The 22590-nt window shown below is 43.6% G+C and overlaps 1 protein-coding gene across 11 annotated transcripts in view; it reads left to right on the forward strand.

Annotated features, from left to right (window-relative positions):
* Positions 1–6469: 6469 nt before the first annotated feature.
* Positions 6470–22590, forward strand: part of ARHGAP22 (Rho GTPase activating protein 22) — a 184749-nt gene continuing 168628 nt past the window's right edge. For 10 of the 11 annotated variants that reach the window (XR_004951415.1, XM_016142843.2, XM_016142848.2 and 7 more), the window contains exon 1: positions 6485–6721. Coding sequence is in view for 10 of the 11 variants with exons in the window: in XM_016142843.2 (XP_015998329.2) it covers positions 6670–6721 (52 nt within the window). In the remaining variant the exon portion in view is untranslated. Of the gene's footprint in view, positions 6722–22590 lie in introns of all 11 variants that reach the window. The other variant, XM_016142846.2, reaches the window with a different exon arrangement.

Here is a 22590-nt window from a genome sequence, read left to right on the forward strand (position 1 = left end):
AGGCCTCTAGGGCGGCACTCTGCTCTGGTGCCACATGTTGCTGGCTATTCTGTGGCTGGTCACCACACTCACACTCACTTCTGACTCAGAGTGGGATTGGGGATGGGCCAATTCCCTTCCCCCTCAGTCCATTCCCTTTAATCTCCTCCCGGAAAGTATGTTTGCTTCTCTTGGCCTCATACTCTAGGGCAGATGAGGGGCCTTACTGCCTCTGCTATGTGAGCTGTATTTGACTAGGGCTATGGTCAAAGCATTTTCCTTTCTCCCAAAGCCTTAGGGGGACATTCCCCAATGTCCCCGCCATTTCTCACAGACACATCCCAGCCCAGTAGCCAGGGCCTGGACTAGGTAAGGATGTAAGTGAGGCATTCATTGCCTCCTTAAAATTTACACCATAGATGCCTCACTTGCCTCACCCTCGTGGCAGCCTTGAACCCCCCAGAAGTATGTGTTTCCCATGGGTGCTATGCAGGTGACTCCCCACCCCACCCCACCCCATCCCACCCCCACCCTCACCTCCAAGCAAGAGCCACTTCTCATAAAGGCTTCATCAGACTGGTTACTGCTGGAAAAACAATTAACGCCAAAGTAGTGGGCTGAGTTTGCCATCTTGTGGTCATAATTGCCAATTACAGTCAGGGATTGTTCAGTACCTGTATTATTTCAGTGTTTCTTTTATATGGGAATATAGAATAATGGAAAGCCCTCTTCAAAAGAAGGGGGAAATGATCCCCGGGCTCCAGCATCAACTTAAATATTTATACACATATAATAATACCTAACCTTCCAATGCTTATAACAACTAGAAAAATCAAAACTTTTCTATGTAAAAACAAAAAGTCCCCTGTGAATTCAATTAAATGTGATCTACAAGGTGGTTCTGGCTGAAATTGTGACTGCTTGTGTTCAGTGGCTTATTGAGCAGAGGCCTCCAGAGGGCTGTTGTAACCATCCCAATTTCTGGGGGCTTCTAAGCCTCTTGAGACCATAATTTCAGGGAAGCCAGTGAGCCCACTGATGGTGACAGGTTCCTGGCTAGGGCTCACCTAGTCACCTTGGAGGCCCCAGACAAGGCCCAAGTGGTAGCCACAATCTGGCTGCCAGTTCCCCCAGAGACCCACTGTGCCAAGGCCCAACATATTAAACGTTAAAGACAGACTTATTCTCCATGACTTACTGCCAATTCAATTTTAAATACAAATGCAAATTAAGGTACAAACACCACCTAGAAGCATTTGATTATAAGGTGGTTATCTGACCTTATAAAAATGGTTTACTCTTTAACTTATCACTAAGTTAAATGTAGAATTCATAAAAATGTGCAGGAAACCCAGTTTGAGAACCAAACACTATCCTAGCTAACGTTGCTGCAAATGTTGGGGGAAGGTGGAGGAACAGGCACTTCCTAAGCCATGAGAACAAGTACAAAGTATTTAGCTAATTTCTTTGCACGACTTACCTCACTCCATCCTCACAGCAGATCCCAGGAGTCAGCAGTATTATTATCCTCATTTTACAGGTGGGGAATGGGGCTCAGAGAGGTGGCATGATTTACCCAGAGACCCAGCTAAGAAGTGACCAGAGCAAGTGTCAAACTCAATGTGGCCTGACTCCAGTGCCCTCATTCTTTCTGCTGCAGTTTTCACCACCTCCCCTGCAAAACTAGGTAGAGAGTTCACTTTCCTTGGTGCATGCACAGGGGAGGCCTGGTTCACTGCTTTCTAATCAAGTCCACAGTAGGAGTGGGGGCGGACAGGGTCTAAAAACAGCACACTACACCTTGCTTCTTAGAAGTTCTGAGTTCTGGCCCTACAGCAGGATGTGTGCCCCATTACCTTTTCAAGCAATTCCTCTCCACCATAACCATCCCCGCCCCACTCCCAGAGGCTTCCAAGGGCTGGTGAGAGGTTACTACAGTGCTTAAGGTGGATAATTGGCCCTGTCCTCTGCCATCATCATTTCCCTGAGGCTGGACTGATGGAGTTTCCATCCCACTACCATTCTGCTAAGGTGCCAAATCAGGCTTTTCAAGGCTACCATTCCACAGCCAGCCATGCCTACTTATGTCAGGGAGGGAAAGAGCAAGGGGCCAGCCACACTGAGCCCAGGTGAGAGGGAGGCCCACCCACCCTCAGAACAGTGGGCTCTCTGCCCACTGGAAGCCCAGGTCAATGGGGGCCACTTGCCTGCTTCTCTCCTTGGCCTTGGCTTTCAAGAGCTTTTCGATCAGCTTCCCTTGGTTTCAGATCTTGGCAATGTCACTTGTAACCTGTCCCGTTGGGGAATTCGCTGAACCTCTCTGACTTCAGTTTCCCAATCCACAAGTGGCTCAGATCTCCACTCTGTGAAGTGGCTCAGATCCCTACTCTGCACCCTGAGGTTTCCTCCCCTGCTGATGACTTCTTCAGCCCCATCTTCCTCCCCATACTGAAGGCCCATTACTGGGCCAGGGGTGGGGGATTCAGCTGCTCAGAGGAAGACTGTAGAAATACCCAGGAATTCCACACACCCTGCCAGGCACACATGGTCCCAGGGAAGGTGAGGCTACAGGGGAGGGTGGCAAGACAGAGCTTGTGGACCTGGAGGCTGGGAGGACACGAAGATGGGGCTGTGAGGGAGGAAATGAGAGGCGGAGCCTGGTGGTGCCCGCCAGGGGGCGCTCTGCACCAAATCAAACTCTAGGCCGGCGTCCGAGAGCCGCCCTGTCCCAGCCCTTCCTGGCAGAGGTCAGCTTCAACTAGGAAACATTTACTGACCCAAGGTTGCTTTGGGCTCTTAGCAAGCCAAGGATAACTGCCATCAACTCATCATCCCCAGAGGCACCGAGGAGCCAGGGAGCCTGCGTCTGACTAATGACGGTCAGCCTGGGGCGGCTTCCTCCTGGTCCTGCCTGCCTCCCCTGCCCACTGGTGGGTCACATGGGGGAGCTGGGGACAGGGCCAAGGCCATGGACACCGAGTGAGAAGAAGGGGTAGAGAGCCCGAGTGCTCGCTCCTTCCAGGCAGTTCCCTGAGGAAGGATCCTTGAGCAGGCTCCAGGTGGCGGAGAAGGTGTCCGGCTCCCGGTACCAGGTGAGCAGACCCCAGTGGGGCAACACCCAGGCAGCTTTCCTGGGTGCCCAGCCCACCCACAGTCCAGATACCCACCTTGTGATGGGGCGCAGCCAGGGCCCCCCTAGGAGATTAATAAGGAGCTAAAGTGTAAACACATGGCTAGGCCAATCCAGGACAACCGGGGCCATCGTCCCACACTTCAGGGATGAGGTGGCAGTGAATAGAGCAACCTGGATTTGAACCCCTAGTCCCACCGTGTTAAACTGTGTGATTTGAGGTGGCTCACAATTCCACAGTAATACTCACCTCAGGGTACTGTTGGGTGTATGTGTTTAGCACTACTAAGTGCTAGCTGTCATTATTGATAAGGTCTGTGGCGGGGTGATACCCGTTTCAGGGCATCCTGGCCTAAGTTCAGGAAGACCTAGTGTTCCCAGCAGTGCCCTTATGGTGAACCAGTTCTATTAGCTTTGAGTCTAGTGCCTGCCAGAGCTGCTCCTGGCTGAGTCATCCCAACTTGCTCTCCATGCTGCTCTGCAGGCCTGGGAATTTTGCTCCAGTTGTGCTGAGTTTAGATAGGATATGGTCGGCCTTTAAATACCTCTGCAAAGAAAGGTGGGTGAGGGCAAGGTAAGAGCTGCCGTTTTCTTGTTCCTCTCTGTCCCTGAGGTTGCTGTCTCCCAGCTTGTGAGCAGAGCCTACCATACCTACCCTTACACCCATGTTCTCCCCAAAGTAGATGCCCACACCCTGGAGTCTTGTCATCCCCATTACAAGCTGAGGTCAGTGAAAGTCCCTGCTCCAGCCAGAACCCTCCTGGTATGATCATGCCCCCCACACACACACACCCACACACACACACATACACCCTGCCCCTCCCCCACAATGTAGTGGGGCCAATGAGAGGCAGAGACCTGTCCAGGGCACACACAAATAGCATAGCCAGGACAGAGGCCTAGCTCACTGTCTCCCAGAGAGGCCTCTTTGCTCTGTGACAGTAAAGCTGAGCTTGTATTGTTGACTTGGCCAGGAAAAGGGGCTTGGAAAGAAAGTAAGGTCAGTCAGGGGAGGAACTAACATTGTTACACACACACACACACACACACACACACACACACACACACCCCTGGGGGTTAGTCTCCTTTATCTTATCCTTAGAGCAACCTCCAGTGGGCATTGTATTTTTGGAGCCCTTCTCCCCTCCCCTTCATCATAGTGCTCTCGCATCTATTCTAGTATCTGCCCCTTACCTATACCAGCCCAGATGCCTGCAGAAGTCAACTCCACCCGGTTCCTGAGACAAATCCAGATTACTTTAGCTAATCAGCACTTCTTAATACCCAGCCATCGGGGTTGGTTCAGGGAGGCCAACCTTGATCCAAGAGATGTTGGGAGAGTAGGGAGCGAAAGCATCCCAGCACTTCTAAGAGAGACAGAAGATAGCTTCTTTCTTACTATTAGACGTGAAGGAGGAAGTATTAGCTCCTGAAGCTGGTGTCTAGAATTTTTTAATAATAAGACAGCTTTGATTAGGATGAAACAGACACCCCAGGAAGCAAACAGAACTGGGGAGAAAAATAGACTTGGTTAACTACATCAAGCTGCTGGATCCAGCCATGTCTGAAGTCCATATTATGAGGATTTTCTTACTAAAGAAGCCAATAAATCTCCCCTTATGTTTGAAGCCAATTTTAATTGTCTTTTTTGTTTCCAAAAACTGAAAGTTCTTACCTAATTATCCAATTTTGACCAAAGGTAAAACGGATACCCGTTATAGGACTGCCAGATAAAATACAAATACAAGACTCCCAGTTAAATCTGTATCTCAGATCAACAATGGATATCTTGATAGTGGATGTTATGTCTGTGCAGTATTTGGAACACGCTTATACTAAAATTATAACTGGGCATTGTGTATTTTGATTTGCTAAATCTAGTGATCCTGTTTCAGTAGCATGTCCAAAATTTACACTATTAGAAAAAGGAAAAAACTGGATATGGATGCATGGTTTTTAGTTCTAAAGCTCCTACTATACCAGGTCATTTGACAGGCTCCTTCCTCTCACTCCCCATTCCCCTTCATTGCTCTCCCATTTCCATGTGCTTAACAAACATGGAGAAATGTCACTCTGGGTCCTAATGATCCCCAAGTTCTGTTCCAACTCCAAGGTTCTTGGGCTTGATGTTCCACTTCTCCTCCTTACCCCACCTCCCCAACCCCGGCTCTGGACCCATCTCTGCTCTGTACTTCAGGGATCCACCTGTCTTTTCACTTTGCGCTTTGCACTGGCTTTCCTTTGCAAGCCAAACCACTGTTCACTCAGGGCCCAAGGACATAGCAGCATCTCTGGTTTGGGGTTTTGCTGTTCTCCTCAAGCAGTTAGGCTCTTACCCTTGGGCTTCATCTACTCCCAGCTGCTCCAGGTGACTCTTTAGAGGCACAGTTTGGCCCCTCCTCTGTACTCTCTGCTCCCCTTAGAGAACACCCACAGCAAGGGCTGTCCACTGATTGCCAAGGCCTCAAGCAAGATGATACTATACCCACACAGGCCACTGACACTGCTGTCCAGCAGCCTGTGGCAGTGACAGACTGAATCCCTGCTTTCCTGCAGCCCATAACCAGATGGTGGAGGGTCCGACCACTGTGAGTGTTCACTATGCTTGTTTTATCCGAATGACAGTGGTTGGTTCTGTAATCACAAATGTGGTACAAGTTCGATCCAGCAGAGGCAGGGGAGCAAAGGAGACAAGGCTGGTGCGGGAAAGAACATTCTGGTGATGTCTTTCCAACAGCTGCTCCTTCACCTCTGGAAACTCCATAAGTACATGTTTCAATGGAATAACACTGTCCCCTAGAAGTTGCCTTTCCCTTCGATTGCCACAACCACGATGTCAATGATATTGATGGCTGGAGAAATGTTGCTTGGCTGTTTCATAACTGGGATTTTTCTTTTTTTGGTTTTCCACAACTGTAAAATGATGCTGCATTTCCAGAAATGGAACAAGAAGCCAAGCCACTAGCAGCCAGTGGACCAGACAGGGTGAGAGTCTGCTGCTGGCTGCTGCCGGAGCTTTGTCTCCCCACTGACAGGATGGCAGTACACACCAGATGAGGGTCGTGTATGACATCTGGAGATCATGCTGTCGATTTACAGGTTGCTGTTTGTGCCTGTTTTTGAGGCCTTCTGGAAAACATGGCTCCTTCCAAATCCAGGTCAACTGATTGCAAAGGTGAAACACCTGACATGTGTGGAGGGCTTGGCATTTTAACCCCCACCATCTCATTGATCCTCCATTCCCTCTGAGAGGTCATTGTCATCATTGTTCCCATTTTACAGATTTGAGGAACCGATACCCACAAGCCCTGTGACTTGCCCAAGACCTTTTCAAGATCCCTGGGTACACTTGTATTTAAGGGACTAATTCCTCACAGTGAAGCTTCTTGTTTGAAATCAAAGAAAACACCAGATAAAGGGCATTCTAAATATATTTCTTTTCTATAGATGCTGATCTCCTATTACTGGAAAACAGGAATTAGCTTGTCTGCTTGAGGATGTGGTTGGTTCTTTATAAAAACGATACACAAGAAAGATGCACATAGACTGCTAGCTTCATTATGCTGCCGACAGCTTCCAGCAAAAGAAGAACGTTTGCAGCCAAATATTTTGGTAAGAATTCTATTTTATTCTTTGCAGAGTATGATTACCTTTGTTCTTGGCTTCTTATGTGAGGAAATGAGAGGCCACCCAAAGGAGCTATCATGGTTTTGTGGTCTGAGAGCACCTAGGGGCATCGGTGGTCGGGGCACAGGCACTGGCTGATGGCACAGCCCTCACTCCTGAATTAGGCAGCTGTTCGTGTCTGCCTGAAAAAGAGACTTCAGTGTGACCACTATTGTTGGGGGTCTGTGCTCCGGTGATTCAGGGCTCTGAGGACATTCAGAATCTGTATGGACCTCCATGTCCATGGACCACGATTGCCTGAGGCAAGGCCTTTATGGGTGGGATGGGGGTAGGGAGGCTGTGCCTCCTAAGGCCGCTCTGCACCTGGCTTAGAAACTATCCAACCAGGCACTTAATTTAGAAACAGAGAGGACAGGTCAGTAGCTCCCGGCATAGTAGCCCAAGCAGTAACTTCAACAAAGTGGGACAACTCTGTGTGGGTCCCATGAAAGTGCTGGCTGTCTGGCTGTCATGGACAGGTGTCAACTGACTGGGTCGTACAGGTGTTGGCTGGCTGGTTTATGCCATTATATTTTGTGTTCTATGGATCTGGGCACCTTCTGGTGATGATCAAAATCCCAGCTACTAATGGAAGAACCGCAGTCAGTGATCCTCAACCTGGCTGTGCATTAGAATCATGAAGGAGCTTTTTAAAATCCCTAGGTGTTTTTATACTGGAGATTTGGGTTAATTGGTCTGGATGGGTCCCAGACATCAGCATATTTTTTAATTCCCGGGTGAACCTAATGTTCTGCCAGTGCTGGGAACCACCAGACAGAGCCCAGGGCAGCCTCAAACTGCATACTGCAGCCTTTCCTAGGGTCCAAGTGAGTATTTGTTGTGGTGAGGAGCCACGCTCTATGTTCACAAGCCAGGTCGCCTGAATCTGACTCTAGGCTGAACACTTCTCAGGGTGTTAAACCTCTCTGGACCTCCCTTTCTGTGATAGGGGGTGGGGAGCAGCTGAGATTGGCCTTTATCTCTGTTTAGTCCTAGTGTACTGGGTGTCTGCAAAATCTCTAGGCATTTTCCTCTGAGCTGGGTTTATAGCATCATCTGATTTGAAAGGAAAACTCACTTGCTTTTGTGGAAGGCTCCAGCCACCAGATTGCCATGCCTCATGGCCTCAGGGTACAAATGCTAATTCTTTAAGAAGAAGGTAAATGAGATACTGCACAAGATACCTGAATTTAAAGAATTTGATTAGATTAATTTTTATTGCAGTGACATTCACATAACAAAAATAACCATTTAAAGTGGTTAATTCGTACACTTAGTGTTCTGCAGCCACCACCTCTCTCCAGTTCCTAGTGTTTTCATCACCCCAGAAGAAAAGCCTGTACCCATTAAGCAGTTGCTCCTAACCTCCCCACACTATGGCACCCGCTAATCTTTCTGTCTGTAGGGACTTCCCTATTCTGGTATTTTATATAAATGAAATTGTACAACATGTATCTTTTTGTGACTGACTTCTTTGACTTAGAGTAATACTATCTTTAAGGTTCATCCACACTGTAACATACATCAGTACTTCATTATTTCGGACTGAGTTTTTAAATTATTAGCTGACCACGAACAGCTTGGCAGCTTTGCAGAAAAGAGCCATCAGTGCTGTTCTGTGGAAGGAAACATGAGAGTCAGCACAGGGGAAGCGGCTTCTCCTCCCACCCAAGCCCTCCGTCTCTTCTCCCCCTCTCTCTCTTTCTGTTTCCCTGTCTCTTTGTCTGTCTTTGTCTCTGTCTAACTGTCTCTCCCCCTTCCTCCCTCCCTCCTTCCTCCCTCTCCCTTCCTCTCTCCCCATTGATTATGGAAGTTATTGAGGAAATTGAGTGTGTTTTAACTGAAATTTTCAGAGAATTAGGGCAAATGGAAGAGTCTTTGGAGTAAATTGTGCTGCCATACTTCACTTTGCTCAAAATTTTGTCAAGCCCAGGAAGCAGGAAGCCCGAGGCCAGTCAGTATAGCTCTGGGTCTCTCATTCAGAAGGCTTGTGCTGAATCTCTCACCCAGCCCTGGGCACCCTTGACTCCAGCCCTTGTAGGCTTTTCCTGTGGCACTATCCTGCCTGTTCAGACCAGCTATGCTCTCTACTCACCAGCTTCCCAAACTTCTGCTCGCTGGCCTGCCTAATTCTCTCCCAAGGGCTGGTGGCTTCTCCCTGTAGTTGACCCTCCTGGGCTCCCCTATCTGAATCACAGTAAGAAGAAAGATGGTGGCGTCTGCCCCTGTCTGGCCAAAGTGTCCAGAATGAAGGAAAAAGCAGCTCTGAATCTGGCTATTCCTACAGGTTCCAAACTTCCTGGACCACAAGCTAACCCTTCAGGACCAAGGCCAGGGGGCAGCTTGGAAAGGGCAACCTCCATCACACCTCTCCTTTGTGCTTTCCCAATGCTGTGGCTTTTCACTTGGCCTTTCTCTGGAACATCTCCCTCCCTGCTGTGAGTGACAGGGATGTGAGGGGATCATGAGAACCCAGGTAGGGTGGCAAGAGTATGTCCTGGGAGAATAGAAGACTCAGAGAAGGGAATTGAGGTAGTAGGAAGAGGGGTGGAAGTTGACAAGAGTGGAAAGGTAGGTTGATGTCATGTAGAGAAACTTGAACTCTTTCTCATGAGCAGTAGGAGCTGTTAAAAATTGCAAGCATAGGACTGATCAGGTCAGAATTGCATTTTTATAGGAAGAATGACTGGCAGCGGAGTATGAAGTCAGCTCTCACCTCTTCAATGGTCTTACTGGTCCCAGGGCCCTTCCAGCCCTGCTGGAACAAGGTTTTAAAACCTAAAACTGATTAAATCCGTCACTGGTTGAACGCATCCCAGTGCATTCCCATGTCACTCCTCCATCCTACCCACCATTACCCATCACATCAGCTTGTACATCCCCCACTACTCGGCACAACACAAGCCTCCTTGCTATTCCTCAGATGTGCCAGGTCTTTGCCTGTGCTCTGTCCTCCCTCTAGAGCACTCTCCCCCACAGATATCCACATGGCTCACAAACTCACCTCCTTCAGACTTTTACCTCCTTTTTTATCACCTGCTTTTGAGGCTTTCACTGATGCCTGTTTGTGTCACAATGGGATAGATAGTGATTGCACAGTAATGAGTTCCAGGTAATCTGCCCATCAAAGACCCAGGCTGATGGAACAACCATTATCTCAAGTGGAGCTGGTGGCCAGGATAGATAGCAAAGGGAGAGATTGAGCTCTAGAAGGGTCTCACATCAGCAATGAAATCCTTGGCCTGAAAGTCACACTCCACTTGCAGCTCATTGACCCAACGACCCACCAAAGGTCCAGGAAGTACAGCCCTACCACATGCCTAGAAGAAAAAGTTCGAAAGTATATAACAAACTGTACGAATGACTGCACTAATTGCAATGCCACCCCAACATTCCTATCCTTCTTTCTTACCTTATTTTACTTCATAGCATTTGTTATTACCTCACATATTTACACATTTTAATAGCTTTATTGAGGTATAAGTTACGTATAATGAAATTCACCCATTCTAAAGGTACAACTCAATGATTTTTTTAGTAAATTTACAGAGTTGTACGATCATCACCATATCCAGTTTTAGGACATTTATATCACCCAGGAGTGTCCCCTCATACCATCGCCATTAATGCCCAGCCCACCTGCAACCTAAGGAAAGCACTAATTTGCCACTTGTGTCTACACATTTGCTTTTTATGGACATTTTCTGTAAGTGGAATCACATGCTATGGACTCTTTTGCATCAGGGTTCTTTCATTTAGCATAAAGTTTCTGAGGTTCATTCGTGTTCTCATGTGTATCAGTAGTTTGTTCCATTTTAGCTGAATAATACTCCATCATATGGATGTTTATCCACTCACCAGCTGATTTACAATTTTATGGCCTAGCATATGGCCTGTCCTGAAAAATGGTCCATATGCACATGGAAATAATGTATATTCTGCAGTCATCATAAGAAGTGTCCTATACATATCAATTAGATAAAATTGGTTGATAGTGTTGTCCAAGCATTTTATGTTGTTGCTGATAGTCTGCCTAGTTCTATCAATTATTGAGATTGGGATATTGGACTCTCTAACTCTTATTATTTACTATCTGCTGGCAGTTTTTGCTTCATGTATTTTGAGGCTATCTTGTTAATTCTGTGTATACTTATCATTGTTATTGCTTCCTAATATATTCACCCTTCATCATTGTGAAATATAATTCTTTGTTAAAATGTTTCTTTTCTTTTTTTTCACATTGTATAATTCAACAAATTTTTTTCAATTAGAGTTGACATGCTATAATATATTAGTTTCAATTGGTAATTAGAGATATGCATAACTCACAAAGTGATCATCCCACTAAATCTAGTACCCTTCTTCCCCCTTACATATTTATTACAACATTATTAACTATTTTGCTTATGCTACACTTTATATCTCCATGTCTATTTTGTAATTATCCATTTGTACTTCTTAATCCCTTTGCCCTTTTTCACTGTCTTCCACAAATCCCCTCCCATCTAGTAGCCCTCAAAATATTCTCTGTATCTATGAGTTTATTTCCATTTTAGTTGTTGTTGTTTATATTGTTCTTTAGATTCCACATGTACAAGAAATCATGTGATATTTGTCTTTCTCTATTTGACTGATTTCATTCAGCGTTATTCCCTCTAGGTCCATCAAGGCAACATCTTTTACCATCCGCTTCCTCTTAGTCTGTGTGTATCTTTTAATCTGAAGTGAGTCTCTTGTAGGCAACAGATGTAGGGGTCTTGTTTTCTTATCCATTTAGCCACTCTATCTTTTGGTTGTAGCACTTAATTATTAATTATCTTCCTGTTGAAGTACTTGTTGATAGGAATGTAGTTATTACCATTTTTTATTCACATTTTTGATACTTTTTTTTTCTTCTTAAAGATGTCCCTCCAATAGTTCCTATAATACTGGCTTGGTGTTGATAAATTTCTTTATCTTATTTTTGTCTGGGAAGCTCTTTATCTGTTCTTTGACTAAATGATAGCTTTGCTGGATAAAGTATTCTTGGTTATAGATCCTGGGTTTTCATCACATTAAATATTTTGTTCCAAGCCCTTCTGTCCTATATAGTTTCTTTTGAGAAATTAGCTGCAAGTCTTATAGGTGCTCCCTTGTAGGTAAAATAATTGCTTTCTCTTGCTGCTTTTAAGATTCTCTCTTTGTATTTAACCTTTTTTGAGACTCTGAGCTTCCTGGGGTTGTAACTCTATTTCCTTCACCAGGTTAGGGAAGTTTTCCATCATTATTTCTTCAAATAGCTGTTCAATGTCTTGTTTTCCTTCGGGTACCCCAATGATATGGGGCTTTTTTACATTTAATTGTATCCCGTTGTCTCCTTAAATTACTATTATAGTATTAGCTTCTTTTTTCTTGCTGTTCTGATTGTGTGTCCTTGGCTTCCCCATCCTCTACATTGGCTGAATATCCTCTTCTTTACACTGTTTATTGCCTCTAATATACTCTTCATCTCAAATAATATGGTCTTCATTTCTCACTGGTCCCTTTTTCCATTTCCATTTTTTTTTCAACTATTGTGACATTGGTTAATGAAATCCAGTAATTTTCAGGCATACAATTCAACAGTAAGGCATATATATATCGCATTGTGCGTTTACCGCCCATAGTTAGATTTCTTTCTGTTACCACATGTCTGATTCCTTTTAACCCATCTACCTGCCCCCTCACCTCCACCCACTGGTAACTACTAATCTATTGTCTGTGTCCATGAGTCTCTTGCCTGTTTGTCCTGTTCATTTTTTGCTTTTAGGTTTACATACCACATATAAGTGATATCATGTGGTTTTCAACTTCTTCTGTCTGGCTTATTTCGCTTAGAATTATTATCTTGAGGTCCATCCATGTGGCAAATGGCAGTATTTCATCTCTCTTTATGGCTGAGTAATATTCCATTGTACAAATGTATCACAACTTCTTTATCCAATCCTCTGTTTTAGGACGCTTTGGTTGTATCCATGTCCTGGCCACCATAAATAATGCTGCTATGAACATCGGTGTGCAAATATCTTTTTGGATATGGGTTTTCAAGTCTGTGGGGTAAATACCCAATAGAGGGATTGCTGGATCATATGGCACATCATGTCTTAGTTCTTTGAGAAACCACCATACTGTTTTCCATAGTGGCTGTACCAATTTGCAGTCCCACCAGCAGTGTATGAAGGTTCTTTTCTCTCTGCATTCTTTCCAACACTTGTTATTATTTGTCCTGTTGATAGCTATTCCAACAGGTATGAGATGGTATTTCATTGTGGTTTCGATTTGCATTTCCCTAATAGCTAGTGATGTTGAGCATCTTTTCATATATTTATTGGCCATTTGTATGTCTTCTCAGGCATCTGCCCATGTTTTGATTGGATCATTTGTTTTTTCATTATTTTTGAGTTGTATGTATATTTTGGATATTAAGCCCTTATCGGAAGTATTGCTTGCAAATATATTTTCCCATTCAGATAGTTGTCTCTTTACCTTGTTGATGATTTCTTTTGCTGAGCAGAAGCTTTTTAGTTCGATGTAGTCCCATTAATTTATTTTTGCTTTTACTTCTCTTACCTTTGAGGTCAAATTCATAAAATCCTCTTTAAGTCCAAGGTCCTTGGGTTTAGTTCCTATGTTTTCTTCTATACATTTTATTGTTTCAGGTCTTAAATTCAAGTCCTTAATCCATTTTGAGTTAATTTTAGTGTGTGGTGATAGAAAACAGTATGGTTTCATTCTTTTGCAGGTGGCTTTCCAGTTTTCCCAGCACCATTTATTGAAGAGGTTTTCCTTTCTCTACTGTATGTTTTGGCTTTTTTTATCGAAAATTATTTGTCCCTATAAATATGGGTTTACTTCTGGTCTCTTGATTCTGTTCCACTGATCTCTGTTTTTCACCAATACCATGCAATTTTGATTATTGTTGCTTTGTAGTATAATTTGAAGTCGGACAGAGTGATGCCTCCAGCCTTGTTTTTTCTCAGGATGGCTTTGGCGATTTGTGGACTTTTGTGCTTCCATAGAAATCTGGTGAGTTTTTGTTCTATTTCATTAAAAAATGCTGATGGGATTTTTATGGAGATTCCATTAAATCTGTATAATACTTTAGGTAGTAGGGTCGTTTTAACTATGTTGATTCTTCCAATCCAAGAACAACGAATATCTTTCCATTTCTTTGTATCTTCTTCAATTTTTTTTAATAGGGTCTTATATTTTTTATTATATAGGTCCTTCACATGTTACATTAAATTTATTCCTAGTGGTTTTATTATTTTTGTTGCAATTTCAAAAGGAATTATTTTTTCCATTTCTTTTTCTGACACTTCATTATTAGAGTCTAGGGACATGGACACTATGGATTTTGAACATGATTTTGTATCCAGAGACTTTACTGTATTTGCTTATTATTTCTAGTAGTATTCTTGTGGAGTCTTTAGGGTTTTCTATATAGAGAATTATGTCATCTGCAAATAGTGACTGTTTGACTTCTTCATTTCCTGTTTGGATGCCTTTTATATCTTTTATCTGATTGCACTCACTAGGACCTCCAATATTATACTGAGTAACAGTGGCTATACTCGACAACCTTGCCTTGTTCCTGATCTTACAGGGAAGGTTTTTAGTTTTTCACCATTAAGTATAATGTTGGCTGAGGGCTTGTCATATATGGCCTTTATTATATTAAGGTACTTTCCTTCTATACCAATTTTGTTAAGTTTTTTTTATCATAAATGGATCCTGAATCTTGTCAAAAGCTTTTTCTGCCTCTATCACTATGATCATATGATTCTTATTTTTTAATTTGTTTATGTAGTGTATCACATTAATCAATTTGCATATGATGAACCATCCTGGTGCTTCTGGGATGAAGCCCACTTGATTGTGGTGTTTAATCTTTTTAATATGTTGCTCTATTCGGTTCACTAGTATCTTATTTAGGATTTCTGCATCTGTGTTCATGAGAGATATTGGTCTGTAGTTTCCTTTCTTTGTGTTATATTTACCAGGTTTTGGTATCAGGGTAATAATGGCCTCATAAAATGAGTTGGGAAGTATTGCCTCCTCTTCGATATTTTGGAAGTGTTTGAGGAAAGTAGATATTAAATTTTCTTTCAATGTTTGGTAGAATTCACTGGTAAGGCCATCTGGTCCTGGACTTTTACTCTTTGGTAGGTTTTTGATGATAGTTTCAATTTCCATACTGCTGATCAGTCTGTTTAGATTTTTCAGATCTTCTTGATTCATTCTAGGAAGATTGTATTTGTCTAAGTACCGGTCCATATTTTCTAGGTTATTAAATTTGGTGTTATATACTTTTTCATAGTATTCGTGTATGATCCTTTGTATTTCTACAATGTCAGTCGTCATTCCCCTCTTTCATCCATGATTTTGTTTGTTTCCTTTCTCTTTTTTCTTTAGTGAGTCTACCCAAGGGGTTGTCAATTTTATTAAACTTATCAAAGAACAAGCTCTTTGTTGCATTTATTTTTGTATTTTTTTTTTGTTTCAATTTCACTTATTCTGCTCTAATTTTGATGATTTCTTTCCATCTGCTGACTTTAGGCTTCATTTGTTCTTCCTTTTCTAGTTTTTTAAGATGAAGCATTAGGTTGTTTATTTGGGCTCATTCTTGTTTTTAGAGATAGGCCTGTAATGACATGAATTTCTTCTTGTGACCACTTTTGTAATGTCCCTAAAGTTTTAATATGTTGTACTATCATTATTCATTTCAGTATATCTCTTTATCTCTTTTTTATTTCTTCTCTGACCCATTCATTCTTCAGTAACATGTTATTTAATCTCCATGTATTCGTGGTTCTTCCACTTTCTTTTTATAGTTGATTTCCAGCTTCAAAGCATTATTATCAGAGAATATGGTATGATTTTAACCCTCTTATATTTGTTGAGACTATCTGTGTCCCAGCATGTGGTCAATCCTTGAAAATGTTCCATGTGCAATAGAGAAGAATATATATGCAGCTGTTTTGGGATGAAAGGCTCTGTAAATGTCAGTAATGTCCAATTGGTCTAATGTGTCATTTAAGGATGTCACTCCTTTATTGATTTTCTGTTTGTCCATATCTTACAGTGGGGTATTTAGGTCCCCTACCATTTTTATGATTTTTGTCTTCTTTTTGAAGTTCTCACTGAGGTCATCTACACTTTCCCTAAGCTCATTGAACATCTTTATAACCAGTGTTTTGAACTCTGCGTCCATTAGAGTGCTTAACTCCATTATTTCTGTATCTCTATAATGTCTTCTCATGTAGTTTCTGCATCTTTGTCTTCCCATTTTGCTTCCTTTCTGTGCCTGTTTGTATGTACTAAGCAAAGCTCTTATGTCTCCTGGTCTTATTAGCATGGCTTTTTGTAGTAGGTGGACAGTGGCACATTTCTGATAGGGATTTGACTTCAGGCCAAGTTTAGCCAGCCCCATCCTGTGCCTCTCCTACCTTCTACCATTACAAGTTGATTAATTATCTCTCTCTCTAACTATAGTGTTTCTATTCATCTAAATCTCTAGTGATTTTACTTGCTCTTTGCTCCGTGTTTCTGTCACAACCTTGATTTGGTCACAAGAAGGATAATCAAAGCCTCCATCATCTATGCCATTTTTCCCATAATGTTTCTTTTCTTAATGTCATTTTATTTTATTTTAAAATAGCCAGTTCCAGCTGTCTTAAAGTTAAAGTTACATGACATATCTTTTTCATCCTTTTCCTTTCAATGGTTTTCTATCATTGAATCTTCAATGTGTTGCTTACAGACAGCATATATTTGGATCTTGCTATTTCATGTAGATAATCATTGCCTTATGATTGGAGTATTTAGACCATTCACATTTAATATAATTATTGATATGATTGGATTTACGTTTGCCATTTTGTAATTTGTTTTCTATGTCACCTCTATTTTTGTTTCTCAGTTCCTCCTTTACTGTATTTTTTTGTGTTAGATATTTTCTAGTACACAATTTAATATCTTATTGATTTTTTGACTATATTTTTGTTTTAGTGTTTCCTCTAGGGATTACAATATGCATTTTATTTTAATCTACTTCAGATTAATACTCGATTCCAGTAAAAATATAGAAACTTTGCTCCAAAGTTCCATTTCCTCATACCTCTTTCATGTTATTTTTTCAGGTATATGTTAAATCTACATATTACAAACCTCAAAACCACTGCTGTAATTATTGTTTAATACAAACTTAGGTGTTTAAAAATGTCTTCCTGGGGAATCGCCCTTGTTTCTGTGTAATTCAGTGATTAGCCAATGATCAGAGAGATGTTGTATTCATACCTTGAGCCAATAAAGCTTTCATTCTCTGCCAGTAGATCTGTGTGGAGTAGGGAAATATGGTCAAAGTCGAGGTTGTTTTCAAGTTTTACCTGGCTTTTACTTTCTGCTGGGCCCTTCATCTTACCCCTGTTCATATGCCAGAAATTTTAGTTGGCAAGAGTTTGGGGGTACCCCAAGCCCTTTATGGTCTTCATTGCACATGCATGCAGCCTGTGCCAGAAACATGTTTGTCCTCAAAATGACTGTAGTCTCAGACAGAATATCAATTCTCCCTGTTTACCTGCTGCCAAGATTGTCTATCCCATTGTCAATGTCTCTGAATGTGAGCATCACCCACCACTCAAAATTTAATGAGCCATTTCTGACTATGTTAGCAAAGTTGCTGATCCCCATGATGTGCCCTACCCTGGTAGAAGCTTTGTGATGCCTGAGCTAGGGAAAGGAGGATAGAAGCATCTTTAGGCAAGAACAAACTCTCACTGTTCTTACCTAAAGTACCCCAATTTTTCAAGCATAAGTGCTTTTCGGGTTATTCCATAGTTTTCATCAATTTCCAGAGAATAGAAATGGTTATTTTTGTCAATTTTGTCCAGATTTATAGTTGCACTGAAGAAGACGATTTGCTGACCTCATCACTCAGGCATAGCTAGAAGTCCTGCCTCCTACTTTTTTATTTCATCTATTCTCTGTCTCCCCTCTGCTCTTTAAATATAGGCTCTATTCTGCAGGCTTTATTGCCACTGCCTTTTTAGTTACTATTCAAGCACCATTTAGACAGGAAGGTGAAGATTAAGGTTAGACATGGTTTTGCAGTGCCTAAAATGATGCCTGACACATAGTATATGTTTAATAAATGTTTTTTGAGTGAATGAATGAATAAATTGCATGAAGAAAGGCCTGATATAGGTCAAGTGGCCTTACTGAGGCCTCTACTCCATAAGAATATAGAGGGGACAGTAGATTCAAGAGATATTAGGGAGAAGACATGGACAGTGCTTGTAGTGCTAGATAAGAGAGGCATTGAAGATGTCTAGGATTTCCAACTGGGTAACAGGATGGAGGTACAGAGTAGTCTTGCAGAAACCAGGTTCTTCATCACAGAGCTGAACACACACATACCTGGCCCAGGAGTCAGAGAAACTGAAAGAGGCTCCATGGGAAGGTGGAGTGATGGCAAACATAGCCGCTCCTTCACATCAGTGATGTAAAGCAGCTGATCAGCAACAATGTGTGTGTGCCATAAAATGGCTGCTTTTTTTCTTCCATCTCCCAAGTCTTTTAAGAATCCCTCTGTGGCCCAGCCTAAAGGGTGGTCATTGAAAGTGTCCTTCAGCCTAGCCAAGTTGCATTGTAAAGACATCGTAAGTCTTTATTCTCTGGTTTGAGTTATGGGAAGCCAGCGGAAGCTGTGAGGCCATTCTAAGATTCCAGCAGAATAGTTCTAAGAAGGGTAGCTGATGGGCAGGAGGGAAGTTGGTGTAGGGAAATCGATGAGGTATGAGGTCATTTCAACAGTCCAGAGAAGGACCGATGAGAAGCTGGGGCATAATAGTGGTGATTGAATAGTCTAAGAAAGTAGAACACAGAACTTGCTGACTGGCTGCATGTGGAAGGGAAGGACAGAAGGAGGAAAGCCATGGTCTAGCCTCTGGCTTGGACAGCTAAGAGGGTAGAGATAGATTATTGGGAGGGGATACAGAGGAATAAACAGGTATGGGAAAAACTGCTTGGTGCCCTTGCTGACCAACCCTTCCAGCAGGCTGTCCTCTCACTATTCCATCTCACCAACTCCAACACTATCCACCCATCTATCTATACATCATGTGTCCTCTATGGACTGCTCTGAGCAACAGCTCTGTGAGTAAAGGGTGATGCCCACTGCCCAGCTTCACACAAACAACTATCCATGGCACCTGCCTCCCACCCAGCACCATAGATATACTCTTTATCTGCAGCCTCAGAACTGCTGGGTACTCAGAGCAGGGGACTCTTGGCAGCATTCATCTAGAGGCCTGAGGGTGAATCAGCTTCTTGGGGACTGAACTGGTAGGGACGGTGGCAAAATATGTGTAGAGGACAGCTTTTCTGACTGTCCTACTCACTCACTCTAGTCTTTAATACTGGAGGAGCTCTCGGAATTAAGAAAAAATCCCAGATGACATGAGGAAGCCCCTTAGACCCTTGCCTACTCTGAAACTCGATGTCAGCACTTTGCTTTTTACCTTTATATTCCAATTCTGTGAGCAGCTCTGTCCCTGTTTTGCTCCTTCTGACTTCCCTCTCAGTGCTCTGGGCTTTGTGTGCCAGCCCAAGTTTCGCTTTACCTGCCCGCTCCACTAACCTCTTAACCAGTTACATTGAATGAGGACTCCCTGCTTGCCTCCCACTGTCCCACTAGGCATGACTTAGCCATAGATCTACACACATTTATTGAGCCTGTACTGTTGACCAACAGTCGCTGTTCTAGAACACACACACACAGATACAGTCCCTCCTCTCAAGGAGATCTTGGTCTGTGGATGGACAGAAACCTGGTGTGTATACAAGGAGAAGATGAAGATGGAGGAGGGGCCCAATGATGCCCAGGAGGTCAGGGCATGGTCCCAGGGCAGGGAACAGCCCAGTCAAACCTTGAAGTGTGGGCAGCAGCAGCCAGGTAGGCAAACTGCAGCGGGCATTTCTGGAAGAGGGCCAAGGCTGGACCAGGCACTCTGAGAGTTCCATCCAGCTCATCCCCAGGCTTCCTGCACTAACACCAAGCCCAACCTGTGACATTCAGGCCCACAGACAATACCAAAGCAGGCTGGGCTGGAAAGATCCAGCTACCCTGGGGTCTCCTCCATGCAGTGTCCTCTCGGCTAGCATGCCTTTATCAATGTCCACTGATAAATGCTGATGCTGTTTGGGGAAGGAAAGGGGAAGGAGGAGTAGTGTCAACCCCTTAGCACCCATTTCTCCCCAAGGATGTTTACCTGCACCTGGCTGCATGGGGCCCCTAAGAAATGAGATGAAAGGTAGAGTGTTTTTTATTCTCCTTTTCCTTCTTTTTTAAATGAAAAAAAGCAATGGAGGAAGGACCTAATGCTTCGAGATGGTTTTAGAAACTAAAAATGATAAGTAATAGCATCGAGATCATCTTACACAGTTTACGACTCACTTCAACATGACAATCTCATTTAACTCTTGTAGCCAGACTGTGAGATATTAATATCTTCATTTTACAGATGAAAAAATCATTTCATTCTGCTCCCCCAGTCAGGAATGGTGAAGCTATATCCAAGTTTTGGTTCCCCAAAAGCAGAGCCCAAGACAAAGGCTTGGATACAGGTGGCTTATTTGGGAGGTGATGCTATGAAGCAGGAATGAGGGGGCACTAGAGTAAGACAGGGAAGGAGAGAAGGCCAGCATAAGAGGCATTGTCCAGGCCACTGCTGTCAGCAATAGCAGCTTCTATCCAGTTCTGAGAGGAATGCAAAATGCCTCCCAGATGATGCCAGAAGGATAAACGTTCAAGAGTTCTCCTGCTCCCTTCTGTCTCAGTGGAAGGCTGCCCCAGAGGTGTGGCTGTCCAGCACTTTCAGACTTCACTTATTTGCATGGAGGCTATGGGACCCCTATGGCTTCAGAGAAGGCCCTCAAGGCTAAGAGCCTAGAGTGGAAACCAATCAGTGGGCAGGAACTCTTTGTATCTTCTGTGACTGAAATCAGAGCTGGCCACAGTAATGGGACATGGGGCACCCGAAGCTATGCTACAAGATATATCTGATGTCCCCAATACTTCTTCCAAGCTGAGGGTCATGTGTGAGCTGGACAGGCCTGGGGACACACAGAGTCGGGGTTCTGGGAAACCAAGTGCATAGGTGGAGGGGCGGAAATGGGGGGCAGTAAAGAAGAGAGGGGACCAGAAACAAGATAAAGCACCCTACTTCATGGTCCCAGAGGGGTCCTTGACCCCAATGCCCCCCATGGGAACTGGAATTCTCAGTTACAGTGAGAAGGAAAGACAAGTTTATTAGTCTGCTCACGCTACTATAACAAAGTACCACATATTGAGTGGCTTAAACAACAAATTTATGTTCTTATAATTCTAAGGCTATAAGTCTAAGACTAAGGTCTAGGCCAAGTTTGTTTCTTCCGAGGCCTGTCTCCTTGGCTCATAGATGGCTTCCTTCTGCCTGTGTACTCACATGGACTTCCCTCTGTATCTGTGTCCTAATCTCCTCTTCTTATAAGGACACCAGTCAATTTGAATTAGTACCCACTCTAATGATTTCACTTTAACTTAATTACCTCTTTAAAGACCCTATGTCCAAATACAGTCATAATCTGAGGTACTAGGGGTCAGGACTTCAACATGTTAATTGGCCCTGGGCACACAACTCATCCCAGAACAACAGGGAGAGCTCTCTTGCTTTCCTGGGTTCTGAGCTATTAGCTATGAGGCATCTGCGCCCAAGGAACAATGAGGCCAGGGACAGGCTTGGCAGAGCCCTCAGCCAGTGTCTAGACAGAAGCTCTGCCAGACACACTGTCCTCTGGGGAGCCAAGCGGAAGCCCACACTTATCCTCCCCCAGCAACTGAACCAAATAGGGACTGAGTCAGGGGCTTTCCTTAGGGAACCATTTTCCTGTGATGATTTCTGTTTCTGCACATCTTGAAGAAGTGACTTGGCCTGAGAGTGGTTGCAAAATGGCAAACTGTAGTAAGGACTCACAGTCCTGCATGCTGCAGTTTTCCCTCCCATGCAATCTCCTCTAGTGCTACCCCAGCTCTATGAGGTGGAGGGGCTCTCCGCTTGGCCAGATAAGGAAGCTGAGATTCAGGAAGTTAATTAACTCCCAAGGGCAAATAGCTAGTGAGAAACTGAAACAGGACTCAAATAAGATCTGGACTGACCCATTTCTACTGCTCATTTGTTGCTGTAACCACACCTTTAGGGACATCGACTGCATCCCTTGAGCATCATCTTCCCTACCTGAATCAAATGTAACCATTAGGCTCCCTACAGTATGACTGGGCTAGTAGTGGTACAAACTGGCTTCTCTCAACATGTTATATGACTGGCAGGGTAAGACCACCAGCTCGTTACCCTAGAAACAAGGGAGGGAGGAAGCAGTATCCTGGTGGCCTGGGAGGAAGGTAAGGATGAACATGGGGACATAGATGCCCATGGTGCTGATTTTCAGACACCTGCCCTAAACACCATCCAATCAGGGCATCCTGAAGACCAGCTCAGCCCAGTGTTCAGTTAAGAAATGGTCCCTCTCCTCTGCCCAGATCTCTGCTCTCTTCTCCTCTTAGTCCCATAGCATGATCCAGTTCCTGTCAACTTTTGAGTGCACAGGGAAAGTCAACCCTCCCACACTGCCACTAACATTATAAGGGTTATATATCTAATAAAAACTGAAATTCAAGGAAGGGCACAGGGTAATTCCTGAATGAATAGGAATTCCCTTCCAGACAAACCATGGGTCCTGCTGTTAATCTCTGGCTGTGA

The sequence above is a fragment of the Rousettus aegyptiacus genome, unplaced genomic scaffold, assembly GCF_014176215.1.
Source record: "Rousettus aegyptiacus isolate mRouAeg1 unplaced genomic scaffold, mRouAeg1.p scaffold_m13_p_6, whole genome shotgun sequence".
Taxonomy (NCBI): domain Eukaryota; kingdom Metazoa; phylum Chordata; class Mammalia; order Chiroptera; family Pteropodidae; genus Rousettus; species Rousettus aegyptiacus.